The 23,703-nt window shown below is 45.1% G+C and overlaps 2 protein-coding genes and 1 non-coding gene across 12 annotated transcripts in view; 1 reads left to right on the top strand and 2 right to left on the bottom strand.

Moving 5' to 3' along the window:
• Nucleotides 1-23,703, bottom strand: part of CLUAP1 (clusterin associated protein 1) — a 56,566-nt gene that overhangs the window by 29,851 nt on the left and 3,012 nt on the right. For 3 of the 10 annotated variants that reach the window (XM_068525036.1, XM_068525038.1, XM_068525035.1), the window contains 5 exons: nucleotides 9,695-9,806; nucleotides 8,719-8,803; nucleotides 6,360-6,539; nucleotides 3,249-3,344; nucleotides 990-1,073 (listed from right to left, as the gene is read on the bottom strand). In XM_068525036.1, the coding sequence (XP_068381137.1) occupies nucleotides 990-1,073; nucleotides 3,249-3,344; nucleotides 6,360-6,539; nucleotides 8,719-8,803; nucleotides 9,695-9,806 (557 nt within the window). Of the gene's footprint in view, nucleotides 1-989; nucleotides 1,074-3,248; nucleotides 3,345-6,359; nucleotides 6,540-8,718; nucleotides 8,804-9,694; nucleotides 9,807-11,129; nucleotides 11,258-12,051; nucleotides 12,178-12,472; nucleotides 12,641-23,703 lie in introns of those variants that run through there. The other 7 variants (XM_068525037.1, XM_068525041.1, XM_068525039.1 and 4 more) reach the window with 6 other exon arrangements.
• On the top strand, nucleotides 12,564-23,506 carry C16H16orf90 (chromosome 16 C16orf90 homolog). The gene is made up of 4 exons (XM_068565767.1): nucleotides 12,564-12,630; nucleotides 12,908-13,127; nucleotides 22,583-22,954; nucleotides 23,311-23,506. The coding sequence occupies exons 1-4, from the start codon at nucleotides 12,564-12,566 to the stop codon at nucleotides 23,504-23,506; spliced, it is 855 nt and encodes a 284-aa protein (XP_068421868.1).
• On the bottom strand, nucleotides 20,579-20,685 carry LOC137750818 (U6 spliceosomal RNA). The gene has a single exon (XR_011070600.1). It is a non-coding gene; the product is annotated as a U6 spliceosomal RNA (small nuclear RNA).

Below are 23,703 nucleotides of genomic sequence, written 5' to 3'. Positions count from 1 at the left end.
AACGCCTCCTATTTCAGGGTTCAATCTAATTTTCTCCCTTTTCATATCTGTAACTCCATTCTCCAACAGTGAGAACCCTGGCTTCCATTATCTTTAATATATTTACTTATTTGATCAACCTGCCTGTATGTAACCATCTCCCATCTCGGCTACCCTGCACGTCTCACCCTGCTGAGGCTCTGACTCTCTGTGCTGGGCTGCGCAGGGAGTATTACTGTTTTATGATAAGAGTACTATAAAAACCAATCTTAGAGTTTTGTACAACTCACAGCAAATTCTTGTTTTATAACTATTCCTAATTTATGTAAGGCCCCCCTGTCTGTGTCTACTGAATAAAATGAATCTCTAATAATGACTGAATACCTACTATGTGCCACGCACTGTCATAATGAATGCTCACAAGGACCCTATGTGGTGGGCACTGCCATTCCTCCCATTTTATAGATGCGGAAAGTGAGGCACAGAGAAGTTAAGTAACTTGCCTAAAATCACACAGAGGGATTCAAACCCAAGTAGTCTGAGTCCCCCCCACTTTCTGCTTTCCAAATGAATGATTTAGGTGAGATAAGCAAATAACAACTGATCATGGGTAAGTAGTAAAGGATGACGATCATTCTATTTACACAGTGCTGTTTAAAGTTAAGAAAACCTGGAAATCATTTAAACGCCCAGCAGTGAGGAACTGGTTAAATCAAGTATGAAGAGTCCATAAAGTAGAGTATTTACTAAAATTACTGCAGAATTTAAGAGAATTATTAAATTAATAAAACTGGCAAAATTTTAGCAACAAGAGAAACTGTTCATATTTGTAATGAGGAGAAAAATAACAGTAAGTCACCAACTATTCTAGAATGTGCTCTAAATTTTTCACCTCCCCACTAACCTGTCCCTTCTTTGTTATGAGGCCTGGCTTGTTCTGTCCTGTAGAGCCAGGAACTGTTTTCCAGTCCCAGGCACAAAAACATTAAATAAAAGCGAAGTAATCTTACCAAAATATCTTTTATTGCAATTCTCATCACTTTTTCAGTCTCATTTATTTCCAGAGGTCTGGCAATTGCTTCTGTTCTCAGTTCCTATGGGAAACAATGAAGCGAAATTATTTTTTCAGAAGACGAATTCGCAAGACCAATTCCCCTGTCTAGATATGGCTTATGGACTGGTTCTCAAAAGCTTCATTACTGTGTGGGTGTCTGATGCAAAAGCACTCCCACCATCACCTCCTCCAGTGTCTTCTGTAATCCTCTGGCCAGCCTGGCCTCTCTCCAGTGCTCAAGGTCCCCCTCTCCAGCCACAGGCCCTCTGTGCCCTAACACCACGGGAACCTGAACTCACCATCCAGAATCTTTTCTCCCAAATTTGCTTCTTTTACTTGCATTCCATTCAGGTGACCCCAAACCAAATGCAGCTCAACTTGCTGTCTGAACCCCCTGCCAGCCTGTACAATCTTCTTTGTGATCACGTCCCTCTAAGTTGCCTATCACTGACAACTGTAACTAATGAGAAGAATCAGCTCGGCCCTGCCCCTAGCACTAACCACTAACCATCAAGGGAGGCATCTGTGCCTATCATATCAGTACTGGAAATTTCCGAGACATGGGACTTCATTGTGGATGCAGTTATGGGGTTCCTGGAGCACTTTATCAAATCCTGTCTTGTGCTTCCTTTATTCCACAGTGTACATTACCTCCCCCAAGTGGAAAACTATTGAGGGCAGGGACCGTGACTTACTCAAGGACACAGAGCACAGTGCCTTCCTTGCCTGTGGTTGGTGTTGGTCCTCAATGAATATTTGTTGAGTGTATGAAAAACATATATTGGATAGGGGATCTTCCTCAGATCATGACTGTATACAGAATTTGAGAAGTCCTACATTCAGGGTCTCTTGGCTTCCATGGCAACAGTTTGGCCTCTGATTGCTCCATCAATTCATTACAGGACAGTGCTAAAAGAGCCCCCAGGGGAATCCTGGTGAGCCTCACAATGAAGCCAGGGCTCTGCTGGCAAATAGCAAGTGACCAGCTCCTGTCTCTGGGACTGTGAGGAACACGTGTAGAACATTTGCACTATTGCACTATAAACAGAAAACATGGAAAGCCGGGAGCTGCCTCACTGCTTATCTAAATTAGCTGTCAGACATTATGTCAGGTTTGTTCTGCCAACTACACTTCACCAGGTGGCAATATATCAAGAGCAGGGATGGTGAGCTAGCACCAAGTCCCCTGCTTCCAGTCTGTTCCTAGGGCAGAAATGAAAAATGCCATTACACTGTAGCAGCAATGCCAGAACACAGGCAAGGCAGTGAGAGAGCAGTCATGGATGATACACCTGATGGGAACGGAATGGACTAAGCGCATTTAATTCAAAAACATTAGATGTGAGCATGTATGCTTCAAATGGCATAAATCCTCACAGGTAAGAATTAAACAGTACTCCATTTCTTCTCCAACCAGTAGGTCCCAAAATCTGCTGCTCATTGGAATCACCTGGAGATCTTTAAAAATCTGGCTCTCACCCCCAAACATTTTGATCCACTGGTATGGGGGATGACCTGGATGTCGGGTGATTTAAAAAGCTCTATAGGAGCTCCAAGTGTGTTTTAGGAACCCACTCTTCAACAGCTCCTTAAACACAGTGGACAGAGCATCCTCCTTGACTGGCATGGTCTAGAGTAAGGACTGCAAGTAAGTTTCAACTGTAACATCAACTTCAAATGATTGGTAGTGACTGCCTAAATTAATGACTGGTTCCCAAACTCTGCTGTATGTTAGAACCACCCAGAAGACTTAAAACTCCCAGTGCCCAAGTCACATTTCATACCAATGACATTAGCATGGAAGCCAGACATCAGTAGTTTGTAAAGATCCCCAGGTGATTCCACTGGGCAACAAGATTTGGGAACCACAGGCTCAGAAGAGCATTTTGTTGGGAAGAATGCCAAGGCTGAGTGTACCGGGGGAAAGCATCATGATCAATAAAGTCTGCCACGGGCACAAGGAGGAAAGTTTCAGCAACAGGCACATTATTTGCCATTCCTGAACTAGATGTCAAAGGTATTAGAAACAGACCAGAGCCCACCAGAAGCACAAACAGCAGCAAACACCATATGCATATTACTTTCCCACACAGTAGCTCATTTAATCAGGTACCGTTTAATAAAATCAAAAGAACAGGGAAAAACAGAATTGGAAAAGAAACCTTGGAAATCTGCTTAGCTAAGGAGGTAATTGAGTTATCTGAACACTGCTTACCCTCAACTCCACCTCCTTGCCCAGCAAGTCATATAGAGATGCTCCCTTGGAAGTGATTTCAGAAGCAAGCTGCCTGGCTGCTTTCAAATCTGCAATCTGGAAGGAAAATATCAAAAACAGAAACTTCAGTGACAGGTTTTTATTAGGCATTCTGAAAGAATCAATCTGTTCATATCGGTTCCTACCTCCAGTCAGGATACTTGACTTACTTGACTATAGAACACATTTTCTACAAGACACATATTTACATCCTGGAGAAGAGAGTTCCCAGAACACCAGTTTAGGAAACACTGATCTAAGAACAAATTAGACCAATTCCAGGCCACCTGAAAAACCCAAATGTCAGGTCAAATGTACTCTGCCACCAGGAGGTGTGGGGGTTGTGAACGTTGACACGCTTCCTATAATAAGGGACCCTGGCAGTGGTGGGGTGAGCAAAGGAGGGGCAACCTGAGGGACACATGCTTACCGCAGAACCCTGATGCCCTGTGTTTAACCCTCCCTGTCCCCTCATTCTCTGCCTTCAGGCTGCACTTCACTGGGCTGCTGTGAGCTCAAATGAGCTCACAGGCATGAAGGCCTTACAAGCTCCCACAAGGCACTGCTGTGAAGATGATGATGATCTGGCCCTGGGCACAGCTTCTTTCTTAGGATCTACACGTCACACCCTCTTCCATGAATACGCTAAACTTCCAAACAGCCCAAACATTTCCCAGCTCAGCTCCCTCTCCCTCTCCCCAAAACAAAGAATTCCCACCCTCTTTCATTTTCAAACCACAGACAACTCTCGCTCTTCATTCACAGCTGGTGGCTTCCTTCCCATTTCCTCAGTCCTCAGGACTCCTCTCCCATAGCTGCTTCCTCACCAGCAGTGAGTTCCCAGCTTCCTCTCTGGGAGTCCTCTTATCCGCCCCACTTCTCAGCACTGGAGTTCAGCAGAGTCCAGCCGCACACCACCGCCCCCACCCGGACCTCCCTTCCACGCACACTCCCCGCAAGCTCTCAGCTCTGATACCAAGATTAAAGCCGTGAGCTGGGGCTTGACATCTCCACTTGGACACCTCGTGGACGTCGCAAACATAACATGTCCTTAACCAAACTCCTCATCTTTCCTGCCAGACCTGCTCCTTCCAAACTCTTCTCCACTTCAGTAGACGGCAACTTTGTCCTTGCAGGAACTCACACCCAAAACTTTAGAGCCATGATATCTAATATTGTGCCCGCTAGTCATGTGTGGCCATTTTCAATGTTAAACCATTCAAAATTTAATAAAACTTAAAACTCACTTCCTTGGTTATGCTGGCAACACGTGGCTAGCGACTACCGTATCGTGTGGCAGAGACACAGAACACGTCCACCAGCATGGAAAGCGCTACCAGACAGAGCTGCTTCAGGACCTTCCTTGTGCTGTCTGCTTTCTTCCAACCTACACCCAATCCATAAGACCTCCCTTCAAAATATGCTCTAACCTCTGACCACTTCCTCCCAGTGAGGATCTGGCTCCTGTGTATGGTTTTTCAGGCCTGACCGCAGGCAATCCCGGAGGCTTTACCTGGCAGGCCTCCTGGGGAAAGCTGCACTCGAACACCAGTACCCTGCAGTCTCTGAAGAGAGTTGCAGTCAAGGAATCAGGCCCTCTGGCCAGTCATGTTCTCATAAAGACCTGCATTCCTAGGTCTCTTTATCTGAGGCCTTGGGTCCAGGTCCTCTTCAGTGCCTCTGCTGAGGCCTCCTTATTGGGGTAGGTAGGGCAAACACCTTCTCCCACACCTCAGGGGGCATTAAAACTGCCAGAGCAGTCTTATGAAACAGGGAGTTGACACTTCTTCTGGCTTTAGCCCCTTGCTTATACCACTGCAGTTAGTGATTAAAGACACAGCTTTCACGTTCAGCTTGTTGCTTTAATCGAGTCCTCCGACGCCTGGCAGCTCACTCTCTCCCCAAGCTCAGCTGAGCACCTGACGGCCACTCTGCTCAAAGGCGCTGTCACCTCCTGCTTTCTAACAGGTCTCTGGGCTTCCACCTTTCTTCCCCCTTCAGTCCGACTCAATCCAGCAGCCAGAGTGATCCTTTTAATATGAAGTTTCAAATTATGTACTTCTCTGATCAAAACTCAACGATTTTCCACGTCAGAGTCAAAGTCAAAGTGTTGACAGTGGCTTTCCAGGGACCACAGGCCTGGGGCTGCCTCCCCTCCCAGCTCTCATCACATGGCCCCCTTGTGTTTCCTCAAACACACACAGCACACCTTTCCACTGAATGGTTTGCTCCTTCCCTCCTTCAGATCTCTGCTGAAACCGTCACCCAGTCCCTGAGGCTGTCCTAGCCCTCCATTTAAGACACCTCCCCCGGCACCCCAGCCCCTTCCCTGCTTTACTATCCTCCACACATGCAGCCCATCTGACCTGTCACTCTTTCTGCTTTGCAGTTTACAGTCTGGCTCCCCCAACTGAGCCGCGGGAACAGAGGATTCCTGTCCTTGTTTTTCACGCCTGTATCCCCAGTGCTTGAAGAGTGCCTGGCAGATAGCAGGCTTTCAATAAAAAGTTGAATTTAGGGCTTCCCTGGTGGTGCAGTGGTTGAGAATCTGCCTGCCAATGCGGGGGACACGGGTTCGAGCCCTGGTGTGGGAAGATCCCACATGCCGCGGAGCAACTAGGCCCGTGAGCCACAACTACTGAGCCTGCGCGTCTAGAGCCTGTGCTCTGCAACAAGAGAGGCCGCGACAGTGAGAGGCCCCTGCACCACGATGAAGAGTGGCCCCCGCTCACCACAACGAGAAAGCCCTCGCACAGAAACGAGGACCCAACACAGCCAAAAATAAATAAATAAATTAATAAATTAAAAAAAAAAAAATGCCACGCCCAGTGCCCACTTTATAGGCCAGTAAAAATCACTATTTCTGGGATTGGTAGTTTAAAAAAAAAAAAAAGAAAAGTTGAATTTATTGTCCCTTCTGCTTTGATCCAAATGCTGACAAGCACAAAACTGACAAATGGCCCTCAGTCAAGGAATAAGGAAAGAAGTGATGATGCTGTATTGATACAGCCCATTTCAGAGTTTGAGAAATAAACATTCCATTCCTCACTACAAGCCTTGCATTGTCCTTACCTTTGAGCTAAGGTCAAACTTGAATTTGCTGATATCTTCCTCTCCTATTTTAGAGTCCTCCATCCCTTTGGTCTTCATAGCATTATAAAGGACAGAGGTGATCTTCAATAGTTCTTTCACTGCATACCCGTCTGCTTGATAAAGCTTCTTAGTATTGAGTTTTATATGTGCCTTAGTGGCCTATTTTCAGATTAAAAAAAAAAAAAGTTTAAGACCCATTCCACGTAAAATCTAAACCAAATTCCATGTAGGTCATTTGAAAATGTCACTGCCAACAATAGGGATATAACCAAATCATTTTAAGAATCAAACTTTCAAGTTACTCATATATTGCAAGTGGGTATGTTGACTGACACAATTTGGTAAATGACAACAAAACTACAAATGCATACGTCCTTTGACCCAGCAATTCCAATCCTAAGAACTTATGCTAGGGATATACATATTCACAAACAAAATGATGTGTATAGGCTATTTGTTACAGCATTGCTTCTAAGAACAAAAGTTACCAACAACCTAAATGCCTACCTGTATAAATTACATAAGTTATGGTATAAACGTGCAAGCAATACTACTCAGGTGTAAGAGAGGATAAAGAAATTCTATGTGTATTTGAAAAGTTCTCCAAAATGTACTGTTACATGAAGACAAGATTCTAAACGGTGGTGTGCAGTATGCCACTATTTGTGTAAGAGGAAGGAAAAGGAATATACAGTCTATTTGCTTAAATATGCCTAAAGAAACTCTGAAAGATATTAAGAATAATGATCACTGGGAATGGAACTGGGCTGATGGCAAACAGAATAGAAAGTCATTTTACTCTGTATTGTTTCATGATTTAAAAAAAATTTTTGAACCATAAAATATATTACCTATTCAAAAAATAAGTAAATAAAATTCTTTTTAAAAATCTGCATGCTATTTTATTTCCATTAGAAAAATATTATCTATATAAAATTTTGGTCCAGTTTCTTCTCCTTTAGCTCTACTAGGTTTGAATACTTAAATACTTTAATTTTACTCAAGTAAAACCAGAATCATATATCTGACATGAAAAATAAATATTTTACATCATTAAATTAATAGGGTTTAATTAGGTGTGCTCTTTATTATTTCTCAGGAATAGTAACTCATCTTTCCTGTATGTTATTTCCCTTTACTTTTATTTATCTGAGTAACTATGTAATGCATGTCTTTTTTCCCACATCCAGTAATACAAGTGTTATGTAAGCATAATTTGTAACGTCAATAACTAGATTCGTCATTAATCTTCAATTTATGTTCAATTCCCCTTATTATATGGTATTTCCATAATAACTTCAGATATTTCAGTCAACCTTACACTTTGCAACAAAGACTGTAAAAATTAAGATGTTAATTTAAAAACATTATTAAAATTCCAGACTAAATAACCCTGGGCCCACTTAAAGTGATGCTGTCACAAGATGTCCTGGAACAGCTACTGCTTCAATTTCAACATGGCCTCCTTTGGGCAAAGCAGCAACCTGGTAAGCAGCTCTCACAGGAAAACTACTCTGGAAATATTGTCTGTAGATGTCATTGACAGTATGTCAGCCAGCAAAACAGTTGTTTTTATCACATTCGTGAACTCACAGCCTACTGCTTTCAGAATTTCACCCATGTTTGTAAGAGCCTGTTTAGCCTCTTCTGCCACCCCTCCTGGCACAAGCTGTCCACTTGCACGGTCCATGCCTAGCTGTCCTGAAACGTAAATGGTCCTGCCAACTAACACAGCCTGACTGTAGGGACCAATGGCCGCTGGGGCATGGGACTCCAAAATTCTTAACAAATAATGAATTAAAAACAAAAAACCCAGAAAACTTTGTTGGTAAAATGGCTCCACAGAAATCTGGTAATGGAGTGTGTTTAGAAATCTGGGACTTCCCTGGTGGCCCAGTGGTTAAGAATCCGCCTGCCAATGCAGGGGACATGGGTTTGATCCCTGGTCCAGGAAGATCCCACATGCCACGGAGCAACTAAGCCCGTGCACCACAACTACTGAGCCTGCGCCCTAGAGCCCGCAAGCCACAACTACTGAGCCCGCGTGCCACAACTACTGAAGCCCATGCGCCTAGAGCCTGTGCTCCGCAACAAGAGAAGCTACAGCAATGAGAAGCCTGCGCACCGCAACGAACAGTAGCCCCCACTTGCCACAACTAGAGAAAGCCTGAGTGCAGCAACAAAGACCCAACGCAGCCAAAAATAAAATTAATTAACTTTTAAAAAAAGAGAAGGAAAAAATACTTTTAAAAAAGAAATCTGAAAGCAGCTCTAACTAGGCTTCATCTCCTTCTAATGTATTTAATTTTACAACTCCATCAAAAAACTGTGAACCAACCATGAACTGGGCAATTGCCTTAATGAAGAAAACTCGGTCTTGTTCAGTCTCAACATCAGAAGGGATGTCAGTCTGAGGTTCATACCTATTGCAGAGAGAGAAAGAGAGAGAGAAGACACAAGGTAATTAAGTATAAAGTTCACAAAAGAGAAAGTAAAGCAACTGAGAGGACAGTGGCTCTGTAACGGGAAGCTCTCTGAGTCCCCAGCTAAGGCAGTAAGAGTAAGAAAGGCTTCAGAAGCAACACAAAATACCAAATATTCAAGAGAACAAATCTTCACCTAAAAATAGGTTTAACAAATTTCAAAAATCAAATTCGGGGCTCAGCTTACAAAATTAAATCTATCTCAGACTGCAAAGTTTCATTAAAATAATCAGAACTATTACTCTGGCTGCCTGCCCTTGACCCAGTGGAGTTCCTTTCTTCGAGTAACTGATGACGCACTGGGGTCAGCAGACGGCAGCCCTTGGCCTCTTCCTGTACAGCCCGCAAACTAAAAAGGGTTTTTACATTTTTCAAAGGTTATAAAAAACACAAGGAAGAATACATGACAGAGATCTTATGTAGCCTGCAATGCCTAAAATATTATCTCCTTAGCAAAAAAGTTTGCCAACCCTGAATCATATTAGATTTTTCACACAAAATGAAATCTAAATTATTTCCAAGCCAGGTACTCAGCAGAATGTGTGAGGAGGTCCTGTCACTCCCTGATGAAGGTGAGGGGATGAAGAGGAATGCAGACCAGCACCCCTGTGTCGGCTTCCTACTGAGAAACATTCTCCTTTTACCGCTGCTTGGTACACTCCCTTCTCCCACAGCGTTCTTTAAACTCAACTGATTTTTAACAGGTTACAACCGAGTCTGTCAAATTTTATTGAACTTTTCGTTTTGCTTCACAAAAGCATCCTGTTTCTAGGTGGCTAATGAATAACATCTCATATTCATTCTTAGACCTCAGTAAAGTGCAGTTCTAACCTTTTCACAAGCCAGAGAAGCACTTCAGATACAAGTCCGAAATTTGGTGTGCGGAAATTTTCCATAGAAATATGTCGAGGGTATCCCAAGGCTCTCATCATCTCTGTAAAGTCTGTCCAAGGTAAAACACAATGTAGTCAGTTCCTCGTCAAACAGCAACGACTTATGAACGTAGACACTTTCTTTGCTTTCTCTTTTTACTCCCAACCTACTGACACTTTTATGGACTATTTATCAACTCTCTAAGAGGGAAAGAAAAAGGGAGATAAAAGTTAAAATACCTAATCTGCTTCCTGAAAATCATTTATTTAAATTCAATGGGAGAAGAGGAAACTGTACAGATTGGCTGTGATTTAATTTCTCTCTTGGATACCTCATTTATCTCTTGGATAGCTTTCTCTTTACCACTCAAAATGAGAACTACTGGGCTTCCCTGGTGGCGCAGTGGTTGAGAATCTGCCTGCCATTGCAGGGCACACGGGTTCGAGCCCTGGTCTGGGAAGATCCCACATGCCGCGGAGCAACTGGGCCCGTGAGCCACAACTACTGAGCCTGCGCGTCTGGAGCCTGTGCTCCACAACGGGAGAGGCCGCGATAGTGGGAGGCCCACGCACCGCGATGAAGAGTGGCCCCCACTTGCCGCAACTGGAGGAAGCCCTCGCACAGAAACGAAGACCCAACACAGCCATAAATAAACTAATTAATTAATTAATTAATTTTAAAAAAAAATGAGAACTACCTGGCCACGGTTTAAATGTTAACCGTGGGGTTTTTTTGGGGGGGGGGGGGTGGGTGATGATGGTAGGGTGAAGTTTATGTCTCTGTGTTATTTCTGAGTTGACTTTTTTCCCCCACTGAGCATATAGGACCTTAATAACACAAACTTTAAACATTAGTTGCATTGTATTTAGAGAAATCTTCAAGAAAATGATTGAACGATTGAGCAATATTTAGATGCATTATGAAACAGACTAAGAAACAGTAATACTAATACATGTTGATACCAGATGCTGCAGTCACTAAGCTTTCAGCAAGACTTGGAAATAAAACATCTTTTTAGTTCCCACGATGTGCTAAGACCTATATTCAGTGTGCTTCTGGCTAAGTAATGTCTGTCTTCACTCTTCTTGAAGGTGGGTATTCAAGATGTCCCAATGACATTCACAAATAAGCTACCTGGGCCTTGGAAATTAGGCTGGATTTCACAAGACAACAGAAGAGAAGGCATAAGCAGAGGAAAGAGAAGCAGAGGAAAGAGAAGCAGAGGGCCTCTGTTGCTGTTTTGAGGACTATTTAAATAGAGCAATGGAAAATAAAGCAGCAGCCTTCCCATCACACAGTAAGCCCTAAACACTTCTTGCCGCTAAGTAGCAGTGCAGTTGTTAATTCTACAGTATTATTGTCAAAATGGAGACAATCTGAGTAAGAATCTTACCATGAATTGCATAATGTACAGCATTCATTTAAGGTCACAATGCTCAGAAATCCCCTTCTTGTACACTTTTCCCAACACAACTCCATTCAACGTCCCCTAGCAGAAGGCTGGCCTCCCTCAACTACGAGGAAGGAGAAACTTGTCTCTACAACATAAGGTCACCAAGAACCTCCAAATCCCAGAGGGCACAGATTCACACAATAGTGCTAATAGGCATCAATAAAATGTGATGCCTCTTCCTATATATTTCCATTATAGAAAAAAGAGCAATTCACAACTGAAAGGAGTAATCTTTAATGGGGAAATTTCAGGCACCAGCAATTGTTAGAAAATTGGCCTTAAAGAGGCCCCTCAGATCACACCAAATTGGCAATCACCTGCTACACCTATGAAGGTGGAGCCAGTTGGCTAAACTGCTTCAGATTCAGAAAATGAAAGCGTATAAAAGGCAACTGATTCATTCACACAGTCCTACCTTTTGATCCTCGTTTCCACCCAGTTCTAGCTATGTGACCTAAAGCAAACTACTTTACCTCCCTGCCTCAAAGTATTTCATCCAGAAACTTATACGAACCACCTTACTGCTACAGTGAGGACTAAAACAAGATACTGAATGTAAAATGTTTGGTGTGTAACAGGTGTCCCCCAAAGTAGTAGTAACTAATTCTCTTTTCCCCATTCTTCCACTTCCCCACCCTCCTAGCAAAGGCACTTGGGTTCCCTTCTCCTCACCAGCCCCTTTAGAAAAGATGCAAGCTTTGTAGGTTAGACAACCTGACTTCACACTTCAGCGCCAGCTCTTACCACGTGTGTCCCCTGACCTGACCTCTCTCTGCCCAGTTCCTCATCTCTAAACACAGGAGCACAGTTGTTCAGAGGAGTGAATGAAACGATGAACACACATAAGACAGTAACTAACTACCTGGCAGATCATAAAAGCTCGAAAAAACGGAAGCCTCAATTATTATTCACCAGCCCCTCCTCGGTTGTTGTTCGTTTCCCGGAGCTCTAAGCTAACCCAACTCAAAACGGTCTCTGCGTTTTCCAATACAGTAGCGAACAGACCCATAAGTCAATTAAAATTAGATAAAATTAAAGCTTCGGTTTCTCAGCCGCACTAGCCGCATACACATACACAACCTCCCATCATCGCAGGAAGGGCTATGAGACAGGGCTGGGGCGCTCAGCCTGGGGGGCGGCGGGCCAGGAGCGCCCCCGAGCCGCAGAGGCCCGGGAGGGGGCTCCAGCGCGGGAGCCTCGGCGGGGCTCAGACAGGGGGCCCGGCGGGCCGGAGCCCCGAGTCTCGGGAGGACCGCTGGTCACAGGGGTCAGGTTTGCCTTACTGCGGAGGTCGCGGAAAGACATGGGGCTCTAGTCCTCAGGACGCCGGAGTCTCAGCCGCTCACCCCTCAGCGCTCACGGGTTTCTATGGCAATGCACGGAGCCCTCTACGGCGCGCAGCCGGGGCCAAACAGGACTGGAGGCGAAACGGCCGGGCTGTGTGCACATGCTCCATGCCGCCAGAGAAAGGGCAGCCGGCAGGGGGCGTCCCGCGACGCTGAGGGAGGGGGCGTGGGGTCCCGCCCCGCCTGGCGGCCGGGCCCCCTTTACACAGTTTGCAGACATTTGGCACTGACTGACACGTTCTGAGGACCTACTAAGTGCCTGACGCTGTGCGAGGCACCCTACGTACTACTTCCCATTTCCTCCTAAACTCCTCTAGAAAGAATGTACATAATATCACGAAGCCGGGTCTCCAGCCTCGGTCCTGTGCCCAGTACACTTCTCTCTGGCATGTGTAAAATGGCTGGCCGCGCCCACGTCCGAAACCCGCAAGAAGCGCCTGCAGCGTGAAGCAGTTGAGGCCACAGACTGCGAGTCGCAGGCAGGGGCTGACCGCAAGGCGGCGAGAGCAGGCCCGTGCGCAGCCGTCTCGCTCTTCACAACAGGCCGGAAACTGGCCCGGGTCTTCGCGCGCCGGCGGTTGTCCTGGCAACCGTGAACCCTGCCAGCTGGAGCTGTCGTTGCGCCTGGTGGAGGGAGGGGGCGGCTCCGGGGTGAGGACCGCGCCCAACATGTGGCCAGCTAAGCTGTGACCTAACTTGGGAGTCCTCTCTACTGGGCTGCCACGGTTGGGGATAGGCGACAGCAAGGGCTGGGGAGGTGAAGTGAGCTGAGCCCAGAAGGGTAGGCGAAGACGAGGGACTACCAACCCGTGGGACGCCCTCCGCCCCTGCATTGGTTTTGGCGAAGTAACAGACACATAAAGGCACGGGACCTCAAAGAGAGTCCCGAAATAGATCCACATATACATGGTCATTAGAACAAAGATGGTAAAGCCCTTTAGTGGAGAAAGAATAATCTTTCAGAAATAGTTTTGGAACAGTTGGAAATGCAAGTAAATGAACCTCCACCCTTGCCTAAGAGTAAAACCTAAAAACTATTGGGTTGGCCAAAAAGTTCGTTAATATCGCACAGAAAAACCGGAACGAACTTTTTGGCCAACCGAATATAACTTTTCCAGAAGAAAACTTATGGGGAAAACTTTGTGACTGGGTTAAACAAGAATTCTTAGATATACCAAAAGTATCATCCTCTAAAAAAATGTTTTTTGATAAATTGCACCTCATCAAAATTTAAAACTGCTCTTCAAGACACTAAGAACATGAAAAGATAATCCAGAGTCTGAAAAATAAATTCACAAAACACATCTGATAAAAAGCCTTCTATCCAAAATACATAACAAACTCTCAAAACTCAGTAAAGAAAACCATCCAATTAGAAAGTAGAAAAAGGAACTTCCGTGGTGGTCCAGTGGTTAAGACTCCAAGCTTCCACTGCAGGCGGTATGGGTTCCATCCCTGGTCCAGGAACTAAGATCCTGCATGCCACACAGCCCAGTCAAAAATTGTTTTTAAAAAATTAAAGACAAGAAAGTAGACAAAAAACTTAAAACAGATACTTCACAAGGGAAGATATGGCAAATGTCAACAAAAAAATTAATCAATAGTCAATCTAAGAAATGCATAGTTTATTTGGGCCAGCCTGAGGATTATAATCAGGGAGACAGTCTTTCAGAAAGCTCTGAGGATGTTTCAAAGAGGAAAGAGGGAGGCTAGTATGTAGTGATTTTGACTAAGGGGTAGGTGCAGTCAAGCATACATCTTGGTAGAAGGCTACTGCTATTCACGAGGAGCAGATATCTTAGTTAATGGTTGTAGTGCTTTTCCAAGTATGGGAAGATGCAAGAAACTGAGTTCATAAAATTTTCTCCCACAAATATCTGAGAGCTAGTTCTGCCAGTTTTCCCAGAGCACAAAATGCCTCATCCTGATCTTGGCCCTGAATTTCTTTCAGGGTGTGTTGTAAATCAGTGACTGTAGTGACTAATGACTCAATTCTTGTAGAATTGGATGGTGAGCAACATTCTTTGTTTTACAATCTCCTCCTTTTCCGTCTTAATTTCTACCAAGGTTTGGGAAGCATTTCATGACCAGTTTGTCCCACGGCTCTAGGAATGCTCATACCCAGGTCAAGCAAGGATTTCATTGATAGGCCACGCAATGTGCTATCACTGGACTGTTAACAGTAGCCAAAAGCCTCTGGACCACCTTGCCTGTCTTTCTAGTCTCTTATGGTCCAGGAAATGGTTCTCTCTTACTGCTTCTTCCTGTATCTAGAGTTACACTATTAATATCATCAATCTTGGAACTTCCCTAGTGGTCCAGTGGTTGGGACTCTGCGCTTTCACCGCCAAGGGCCTGGATTCAGTCCCTGGTCAGGGAACTAAGATCCTGCAAGCCACGTGGCGTGGCCAAAAAAAGAAAAAAATCTTCAATGTTATAGAACCATATATTTGATCAATTGTTTCAAGTAGCCTAGTCATTTTTATCAGAGGCTCAGTCACACATTCAGTAATACAAGAAACTATAATCTTGCAAAATAAACAGAATACAAGTAACATTACTAAGGTCCTAAGTAGGTATTTAAGCTAAGAACTTCCATTAGGTGTGGCCCAGTATCTCCCCAGATCATCTGACCCAGTGTGTTCTGCACCAATCGCTATCTTTAAGGGAAATGTTATATTGGCATTGCACACAAAGTTCACCAAAGATATCTGCATCATGACCCCTTACAAGATTGAGAAAGGAATGTTATCTTCTAAGGAGTTATATAACTGGCATCAGAAGAAGAAAAATTGAGCTTTATGGTTGAGCAGGTATTTCTGCTGTTGGGGAGGTCTGGTTAATGCATAAGGCAGATACACAATGCACACTACAGGGGAGAGAGGAGGCCCAAATGGGCAGAAAAAAATTTGTGTTTAAGTCTTCTTGTCTTGCCTTAAAATATGAATTTTATTACAAATCGTAAGCAAAGGAAAAGATGCTCAAGATTATTAGTCATTAGAGAAATGCTAAACCACAAAATATCACTACATAATTATTAGAATAGCTAAAACAACAAAAAACCACAAAAACCCTGACAGTGCCAAGGGCTTGAAAGGATGTGGAGCAACTTGGGCTTTCATACACTATTGGTGAGAATATGAAACTGTACATCCACTTTGGAAAAACAGTTGGTAGTTTCTTAATAAAGTTAAACATACACAACGTACAGCTCAGCAGTCTCTCTCCCAGGTATTTGCCCAAGAGAAATAAAAACTTATGTTCACACAAAACTTCTACATACATGTTGCGAGCAGCTTTATAATTGCCCCAAACTGGAAACCACTCAAGTGCCCCTCAACTTATGAATGGATAAACACATTGTGGTACATTCACACAATGGATTACCACTCAGCAATTTTGAAAAAGCAAAGAGCTAAAATACACAAGGACAATGATGAATCTCCAATGCCTTATGCTAACTGGAAGAAGCCAGACTCAAAAGGCTTCGTACAAGGACTTGAGGACACAGTGGGAGAAGGGGAAGCTAAGACAAAGTGAGAGAGTAGCGCTGACATACATACACTACCAAATGTATAACGGATGGCTAGTGGGAAGCTGCTGCATGCCACAGCGAGATCAGCTCGATGCTTTGTGACGACCTAGAGGAGTGGGATAGGGAGGGTGGGAGGGAGGCTCAAGAGGGAGAGGATATGGGGATATATGTATACATTCACTTTGTTGTACAGCAGAAACTAACACAACATTGTCAAGCAATTATACTCCAATAAAGATATTTAAAAAGGGCTTCCCTGGTGGTGCACTGGTTAAGAATCCGCCTGGCAATGCAGGGGACATGGGTTCTAGCCCTGGTCCAGGAAGATCCCACATGCCGCGGAGCACTTAAGCCCGTGCGCCACATCTACTGAGCCTGAGCTCTAGAGCCCGCAAGCCACAACTACTGAAGCCCGCGCGCCCAGAGCCCATGCTCCGCAAGAAGAGAAGCCACCACAGTGAGAAGCCACCGCAATGAGAAGCCCGCGCACCGCAACGAAGAGTAGTTCCCGCTCGCCACAACTAGAGAAAGCCCACACGCAGCAACGAAGACCCAACACAGCCAAAAATAATAAATAAAATAAATAAATATATTTTAAAAAAAGGCTTTGTACTGTACGATTCCATTTACAAGACAATCTGAATGAGATGAAAATACAGACATAAATCAGTGATTGCCAGGAAGAGTTGGGTGCAAAATAATTTTGGGGGTGATGAAACTGTTCTGTATCTTGATTGTGGTGGTAATTACATGACAGTAGCTGTTTGTCAAAACTCATAGATCTGTGCACTAAAAAGGGTGAATTTTACCACATCTAAAATTGTATCTCTTGGGAATTCCCTGGGGGTCCAGTGGTTAGGACTGGGCGCTTTCACTGCCCTGTCGAACCTGGGACCCAGGTTCGATCCCTAGTCGGGGAACTAAGATCCCACAAGACGCGTGGCATGGCGAATAGAATAAAATAAAATAGTGTATCACTAAGCATGACTAAAAACAAAAAAGCTTAAAAAAAAACTATCCAATGGCTTCCCATCGCTGTTCAAAGAAAACTCAGTCCTCTGAGCTGCGCCTGCTCTGTGCCTCCTCTGCTCCCTTCCCTCCATCTCCCCTCCCTGGCTTCCTGTTGAACACGCCCACCTTCTTCCTGCTTTCTGGTCTTTGCGCAAGTAGTTCTGTCCGTAGCGCTCTTCCCAACTTCTTCAGATCTTTGTGAAGAGGGCTCTCGGACCATCTACACTAAAGCAGACCCTTCCCAGCCCCTCCCTGTCACATCACCTTCTTTTATTTTCTTCGTATTATGACCTGGAAACATCTCCCTTGCTTCTCTTCTGTGTCTCTGATCTGGACATGTATGCGCCGTGGAAACATACCTTCTCTGTCCTACTCGACTCTCTCCCCAAGTCTACAATAGTACCTGGCACTACACAGGCTCTCAGAACATACATGCTGAGACTGAATGAGTGAGTCAGAGTACAATGCCTCACCCCAGTGAAGTGAAAGGTCTTTGAGGAAAGGCCACGTCCCCTGCCCTTCTCCCATGCTCTGTGCTGGCTGTGATGCCCAGTTCAGAGCTGACACAACAGGCTGCCTGAAGTCCACCAGATCTGGGCAAACTGGTGTGCACAGGGCACCCAGTGCAGTCTCTAAAGCAGTCAGCTTTGTGACCTTGGGAAGTTACTCAACCTCTGGGGGACTTAGATTCTTCAATGTCAAAGTGGAGGTTGTGATGCCTGACACACACAGTGGAGGCTGTGATGGGCAGACAGCACTTGACATCCACTGTAGCTGGCAGGGCACGGAGGGAGCACCGAGCCTCCTCCCTCGGTTTTTACTTTTTTTAACAGCTTTTTAACATAAGATAAAATGCACATATTTAAAGTGTGCAATTTAATAAGCTTTGACAAGTGTATACACGCAAGAAACTATCCCCACAATCAAGATAGAGAACACATCTGCCACCTGTTTTCCTGTGTCCCACCCCTTTGTAATGTCTACCTCCTGCCACTCCTTCTACCCCAGGCAACCATTCCTCTGCTTTCTGTCACTGTACACAGGTGTATTTCTCGGGTTTTATATAAATGGGATCACACAACATATTCTTTTTGTCTGGCATCTTTTACTTGGCATAATTATTTTGAGACTCATCCATGTTGTAGCCTATATCGGTAATTCATTCCTTTTTACTGCTGAGTTGTATATCCATTGTATGTATATACCACAGTTTATTTACACATCACCTGTTCCTGGGCATTTCCAGTTTGGGGCTAGTACAAATAAAGCTGGTATGAACATTCATGTAGAAATCCTTATAAAGACACATATGCTTTCTTTTCTCTTGAATAAATACCTATGAATGACATAGAGTCATAAGGCAAGTGAATGTTTAACTTTTTTTCAATAATTTAAAAAAAAAATAACTTTATTTTTGGCTGCGTTGGGTCTTTGTTGCGGCACGCGGGTTTTCTCTAGTTGCGGCGAGCGGGGGCTACTCTTCGTTGTGGTGCGCGGGCTTCTCACTGCGGTGGCTTCTCTTGTTGTGGAGCACAGGCCATAGGCACGTGGGCTTCAGTGGTTGTGGCTTGTGGGCTCTAGGGCGCAGGCTCAGTAGTTGTGGCACACAGGCTTAGCTGCTCCGCGGCATGTGGGATCTTCCCGGACCAGGGCTCGAACCCGTGTCCCCTGCATTGGCAGGCAGATTCTTAACCACTGTGCCACCAGGGAAGCCCTTCAATGGACTTTTGATTTTAGAACAGTTTTAGATTTTCAAAGGAGTTTCAAAGATAGTACAGAGTTCCTGTATATTCCATCTCTCCCTCATCCCCACAACTGTTAACATCTTACATTAGTATGGTGCATTTGTCTGATGAACCAATACTGATACATTATTATTAACTGAAGTCCAGATTTCCTCATTTCTAACCTACTGTCCTTTTCCTGTTCTATGATTTGATTCAGGACACAGCATTACATTTAGTCGTCAAGTCTTCTTAGGTTTCTCTAGACTGTGACAGTTTCTCAAACTTTCCTTGTTTTTGATGACCTTGATAGTTTTAAGTGGTGCTGGTCATTTACTTATTTTTATTGTGATAAAATATACATAACATAAAATTTGCCCTTATAAGTGTACAATTCGGTAGCATTAAATACATTTGAAATGTTCAACCACCACCTCTATTTAGTTCCAAAATATTTTAATCACCCCAAAAAGAAATGTCACACCAACTAAGCAGTCTCTCCCCATTTCTCCTTCCCCACAACCCCTGGTAATCACTAACCTGCTTTCTGTCACTTTGGATTTATTCATTCTGCATATTTCGTGTAAACAGAATAAAATATGTGGCATTTTGTATCTGGCTTCTACCACTGAGCAGTATGTTTCTGAGGTTCATCCATGTTGCCCTGTGTATCAGTACTTCATTCTTTTTACAGCTGAATAATATTTCCCTGTATGGACAGACTACAATTTGTTTATCCATCCATTAGCTGATGGACTTTTGGGTTGTTTCTACTCTTTGGTTACTATAAATAATGCTGCTATAAATATTTGTGTACAAGTATTTATTTAAATACCTGTTTTCGACTCTTTTGGGTATATACCTAGGAGTGAAATTGCTAGGTCATATGGTAATTCTACGTTTAACTTGTTGAGGAACTGCCAAGCTGTTCTCCATAGTGGCTGCACCACTTTCCATTCCCACCAGCAGTGTAGGCAGGTTTCAATTTCTCTACACCCTCATTAACACTTATCTTCTGTGGGGTTGTTTGGTTGGTTGGTTTTTTAAATTATAGCCAGCCTCATGTGTGAGAAGTAGTGTCTCACTGTGGTTTATTTTTTATAATTTTTTTAAAATTTATTTTTGGCTGCATTGGGTCTTCGTTGCTACACGCAGGCTTTCTCTAGTTGTGGCGAGCGGGGGCTGCTCTTCATTGTAGTGCACAGGAGGCCCCTCATTACGGTGGCTTATCTTTGTCGCGGAGCACGGGCTCTAGGCGGGTGGGCCTCAGTAGTTGTGGCATTGGGCTCAGCAGTTGTGGTTTGCGGGCTCCAGAGCGCAGGCTCAGTAGTTGTGGCGCACGGGCCTAGTTGCTCCGTGGCACGTGGGATCCTCCTGGACGAGGGCTCGAACCTGTGTCCCCTGCATCGGCAGGCGGATTCTTAACCACAGTGCCACCAGGGAAGTCCCTCACTGTGGTTCAAATTTGCATTTCTCTAATGACTAAATACATTGAACATGTTTTCATGTGCTTGTTGACTATTTGTATATCTTCTCTGGGAAAATATCTATTCAAGTTCTTCACCCATTTTTAAATTGGGTTGTTTGTCTTTTTGTTGTTGGCTTGTAAGAGCTCTTTATGTGTTCTAGATACTACATTCTAATCAGATATATGATTTGCAAATGTTTTCTCTCATTCTGTAGGCTGTCTTTTCACTTCTTGACACTGTCTTTTGCAACACAAAAGTTTTCAACTTTTATGAAGTCCAATTTACCTATTTTTTCTTTTTTTTTTTTTTTTAATTACGCTTCACGAATTTGCGTGTCATCCTTGCGCAGGGGCCATGCTAATCTTCTCTGTATCGTTCCAATTTTAGCATATGTGCCGCCGAAGCGAGCACTACCTATTTTTTCTTTTGTTGCTTGGGCTTTTGTTGTCATATCTAAGAATCCATTACCAAATCCATGGTGATGAAGATTTCTTCAAAGAGTTTTCTTTGAGTTAATTTTTGTATATGGTGTGAGGTAGGGGTCCAGCTTCATTCTTCATTTGTATCTTTTGAACATCTAGTTGTCCCAGCACCATTTGTTGAAGAGACTATTATATTCCCTACGGAATAGTCTTGGCAACCTGTTAAAAATAAATTGTCCAGAGGTGTATGAAATTATTCTGGGCTCTCTATTCTATTCCATTAGTCTGGATGTCTAGCCTAATATCAGTTCCACAGTTATGGTTACTGTAGCATTGTATGCAATAAGTTTTGAAATCAGAACTCTTGAGTCTTCAAACTTTTTAAGATTGTTTTTGGCTTTTGGGCTCCCTTGTAATTCCACATGAATTTTAGGATCAGTTTTCCTGTTTCTGCCTACAAGGCCATTGAGATTTTGATAAGAATTGCATTGACTCTATAGATCACTTTGGGAAGGATTGTTGTCTTAACAATATTAAGTCTTCAAACCACGAACAGGATCTTTTTCCATTTATTTTTATTTATTTTTTCCCAGCAATGTTTTCTAGTTTTCAGTGTTGTCTTGTACCTCCATGGTTAATTTTATTCCTGTTTTATTCTTTTTGTTCTTTGCTACTGTATAGAAATACAGTTAATTTTGCGTGTTGATCTTGTATCCTGAGACTTTGCTGAATCTTATTAGCTCCGATAGTTTTATTAGCTCAAATAGTTTTTTTAGTGTGAATTAATTTTTTTCTCTGTATAAGATCATGTCATCTGTGAATAGAGAGAATTGAAGGTTTAACTTTTTAAGAAACTGTTTCCCAAATTGGTGGTACCATTTTACATTCCCCCAGCAATATATGAGAGTTCCGGTTCCTCCAAATCCTTCCTTACACTTGGTGTGATCCCACAGTACTCGATCATCTACTTAGGGGAAAATGGACAGAAAAATTAAGGGACCTATCCAGTCACCCAATACCACCTTCTCAGCATGCTCAAAGCACTGAGCCAGATCTCACCAAGTCTGCATCCCTAAACCTTCATTATCCATCCATAGATGAAGAAACTGATACCCCAAGAAGTCACCCCTGGGAGTGACTCCTCAGCCTGCAAAAGCTGAATCTGTTTGGCATGCCTGTCCCAAGCCAGAGGGACCAGGGACCTCCCCTAAGGTTCTGCCCCCTTCCCTTGTCCTCCTCCCACCCTGCCCCTGCCCTTGAGCATCATCCTCTCCCAAACTCAGGGATCTGGGAAACCTGGGAGTCTTCCCTGTGACGTCACAGAGCTGGTTGCCAAGGGAGACCTGCAGATCCATCCCCTAGGCAGGGGAGAGCACAGCCCTGCTGCACAGGAGGCTCGGCTGCTCCTCTCCCACCTGGCTGGCCCTCCATGGAAGCCTTGGTCTGTGTGTTCTCTCAGCTGCGCATAAGAGAAGGTGCCAGGCTGTGGGGAGGAGTGGCAGGAGGAGAGATGTCCTCCTGTCCTGACCTGGGCCCAAAGCCACCAGGGTGGCCTCAGGGACATACAAGCTTGGGAGAGGGGAATGGCCACCAGTCCAGGCCATGTGACCCTGGGCACCAGAATGCTCTCTCTAGGGTAGGGGGCAAAAAGGGGTGGCAGAAAGAGCCTGCAGTCCTGAAAGAGATCTTGGTGCCAAGACTCAGGCTTCTCAGCCTCCCTGTTGGTTGGGAGGGAGAAGGAGTGCTTTGTTGGGTGAGGGAGGTGGGAGACAGGGGGTGGAGCCCATTTGACAGACAGGTAAGCTGAGGCTCTGCAGGCCAGGGGTGGAGCCCATCACATGAGCATGTGACTACACTGTCCCCTCACGGCCTCTGTGGCCCACCAGCCACCAATCTCCTGCTCTCCCCTCCACAGATGCAGTGAGCTGGGTCCGAGGACGCACCAGTCACCCCGACACGCCACCCAATATCTACGACGGGGGGCTGGGGGCCCAGCAGCAGCAGTGTCCCAGTGCCCAGGGAAGCAAGCCCAAGAACTTCCGGTTGTACCACCTCCGGGGTCTGGCTCTCTACCTGCCAGGCCTCATGCAGCCTGCCGGCCAGTGTGAGACCCATTGGCTGGGCCAGCTCATGGCCGGGGGCTGCCTCCCACAACCTGAGGGCACAGTCTGGCCCCTGGACTTGAAACAGGGGGCTCTGGGCTCAGGTAACAGTCACCACTCAGCCCTTCTGGAAGTTCGACAGCCTGGGAAATACAGGTGAGCACCTGTTCAGGTGATGCAGGGCTGGGGACAGGAGGGGAAGACCCCGGGCAGGGTTGGGCTGGGCACTCAGATGGACCCAGGTGGCCCCTCTCCACTCCCAATCTGCCTGGGTACCTGTCCCAGCTCTACATTTGATGAGGGACCTCAGACTGCTCTCCCCCACTGGCCAGGCCTCAGTTTCCCCATTTGTAAAATGAGGGGCTCGCGTTAGAGAAGGGTCCTTTCAGTTTGAAACGTGTTTCCCTCTTCCTCCTCCCCTCCCAGGTTTTCTTTAAGGAGAACTGCCCCCTCCCCTCCGGTTTTGAAGGATGCCAGGTTCACGGGGGTCATAGGCTGGCAGCCTCCCCCAGGTCCCTCCAAGTGACTCCTCTCCCCCCGCTTTCCTCAGCTTCCAGTTCCAGCATGGACCCAGCCAAGGGTGCCCCCTCCCAGCCCGGTCCCCGTGAAGGCTTGGGGCTCAGGCCTAAGAGATCCTGGGGGCCCTCAGAGGAATCCACATGTCCCTCATGCAAGAGAACGCACTCTGGGGCTCTGGAGAGGCCATAGGGATCCAAGTGCCAGGGCTGGTTCTCCCAGCTCAGGACAGGAGGGGAAAGGATGGCCCAGGAGGAGGAGGAGGACACAGGTCCAGGGGGAAGGGCTCAGCCCCCACCAGTAGCATCCTCACACCGAGATGCCTGGGCAGCTGCCCAGCACCAGAGCCTAGGCCAGCCTCGGGAAAACACGAAGGTGGAAGGAGGAGG

This window comes from Eschrichtius robustus, chromosome 16, assembly GCF_028021215.1.
Source record: "Eschrichtius robustus isolate mEscRob2 chromosome 16, mEscRob2.pri, whole genome shotgun sequence".
Taxonomy (NCBI): domain Eukaryota; kingdom Metazoa; phylum Chordata; class Mammalia; order Artiodactyla; family Eschrichtiidae; genus Eschrichtius; species Eschrichtius robustus.
Note: the sequence above shows the minus strand (reverse complement) of the source record. Positions and strands in the feature narration are given on the sequence as shown.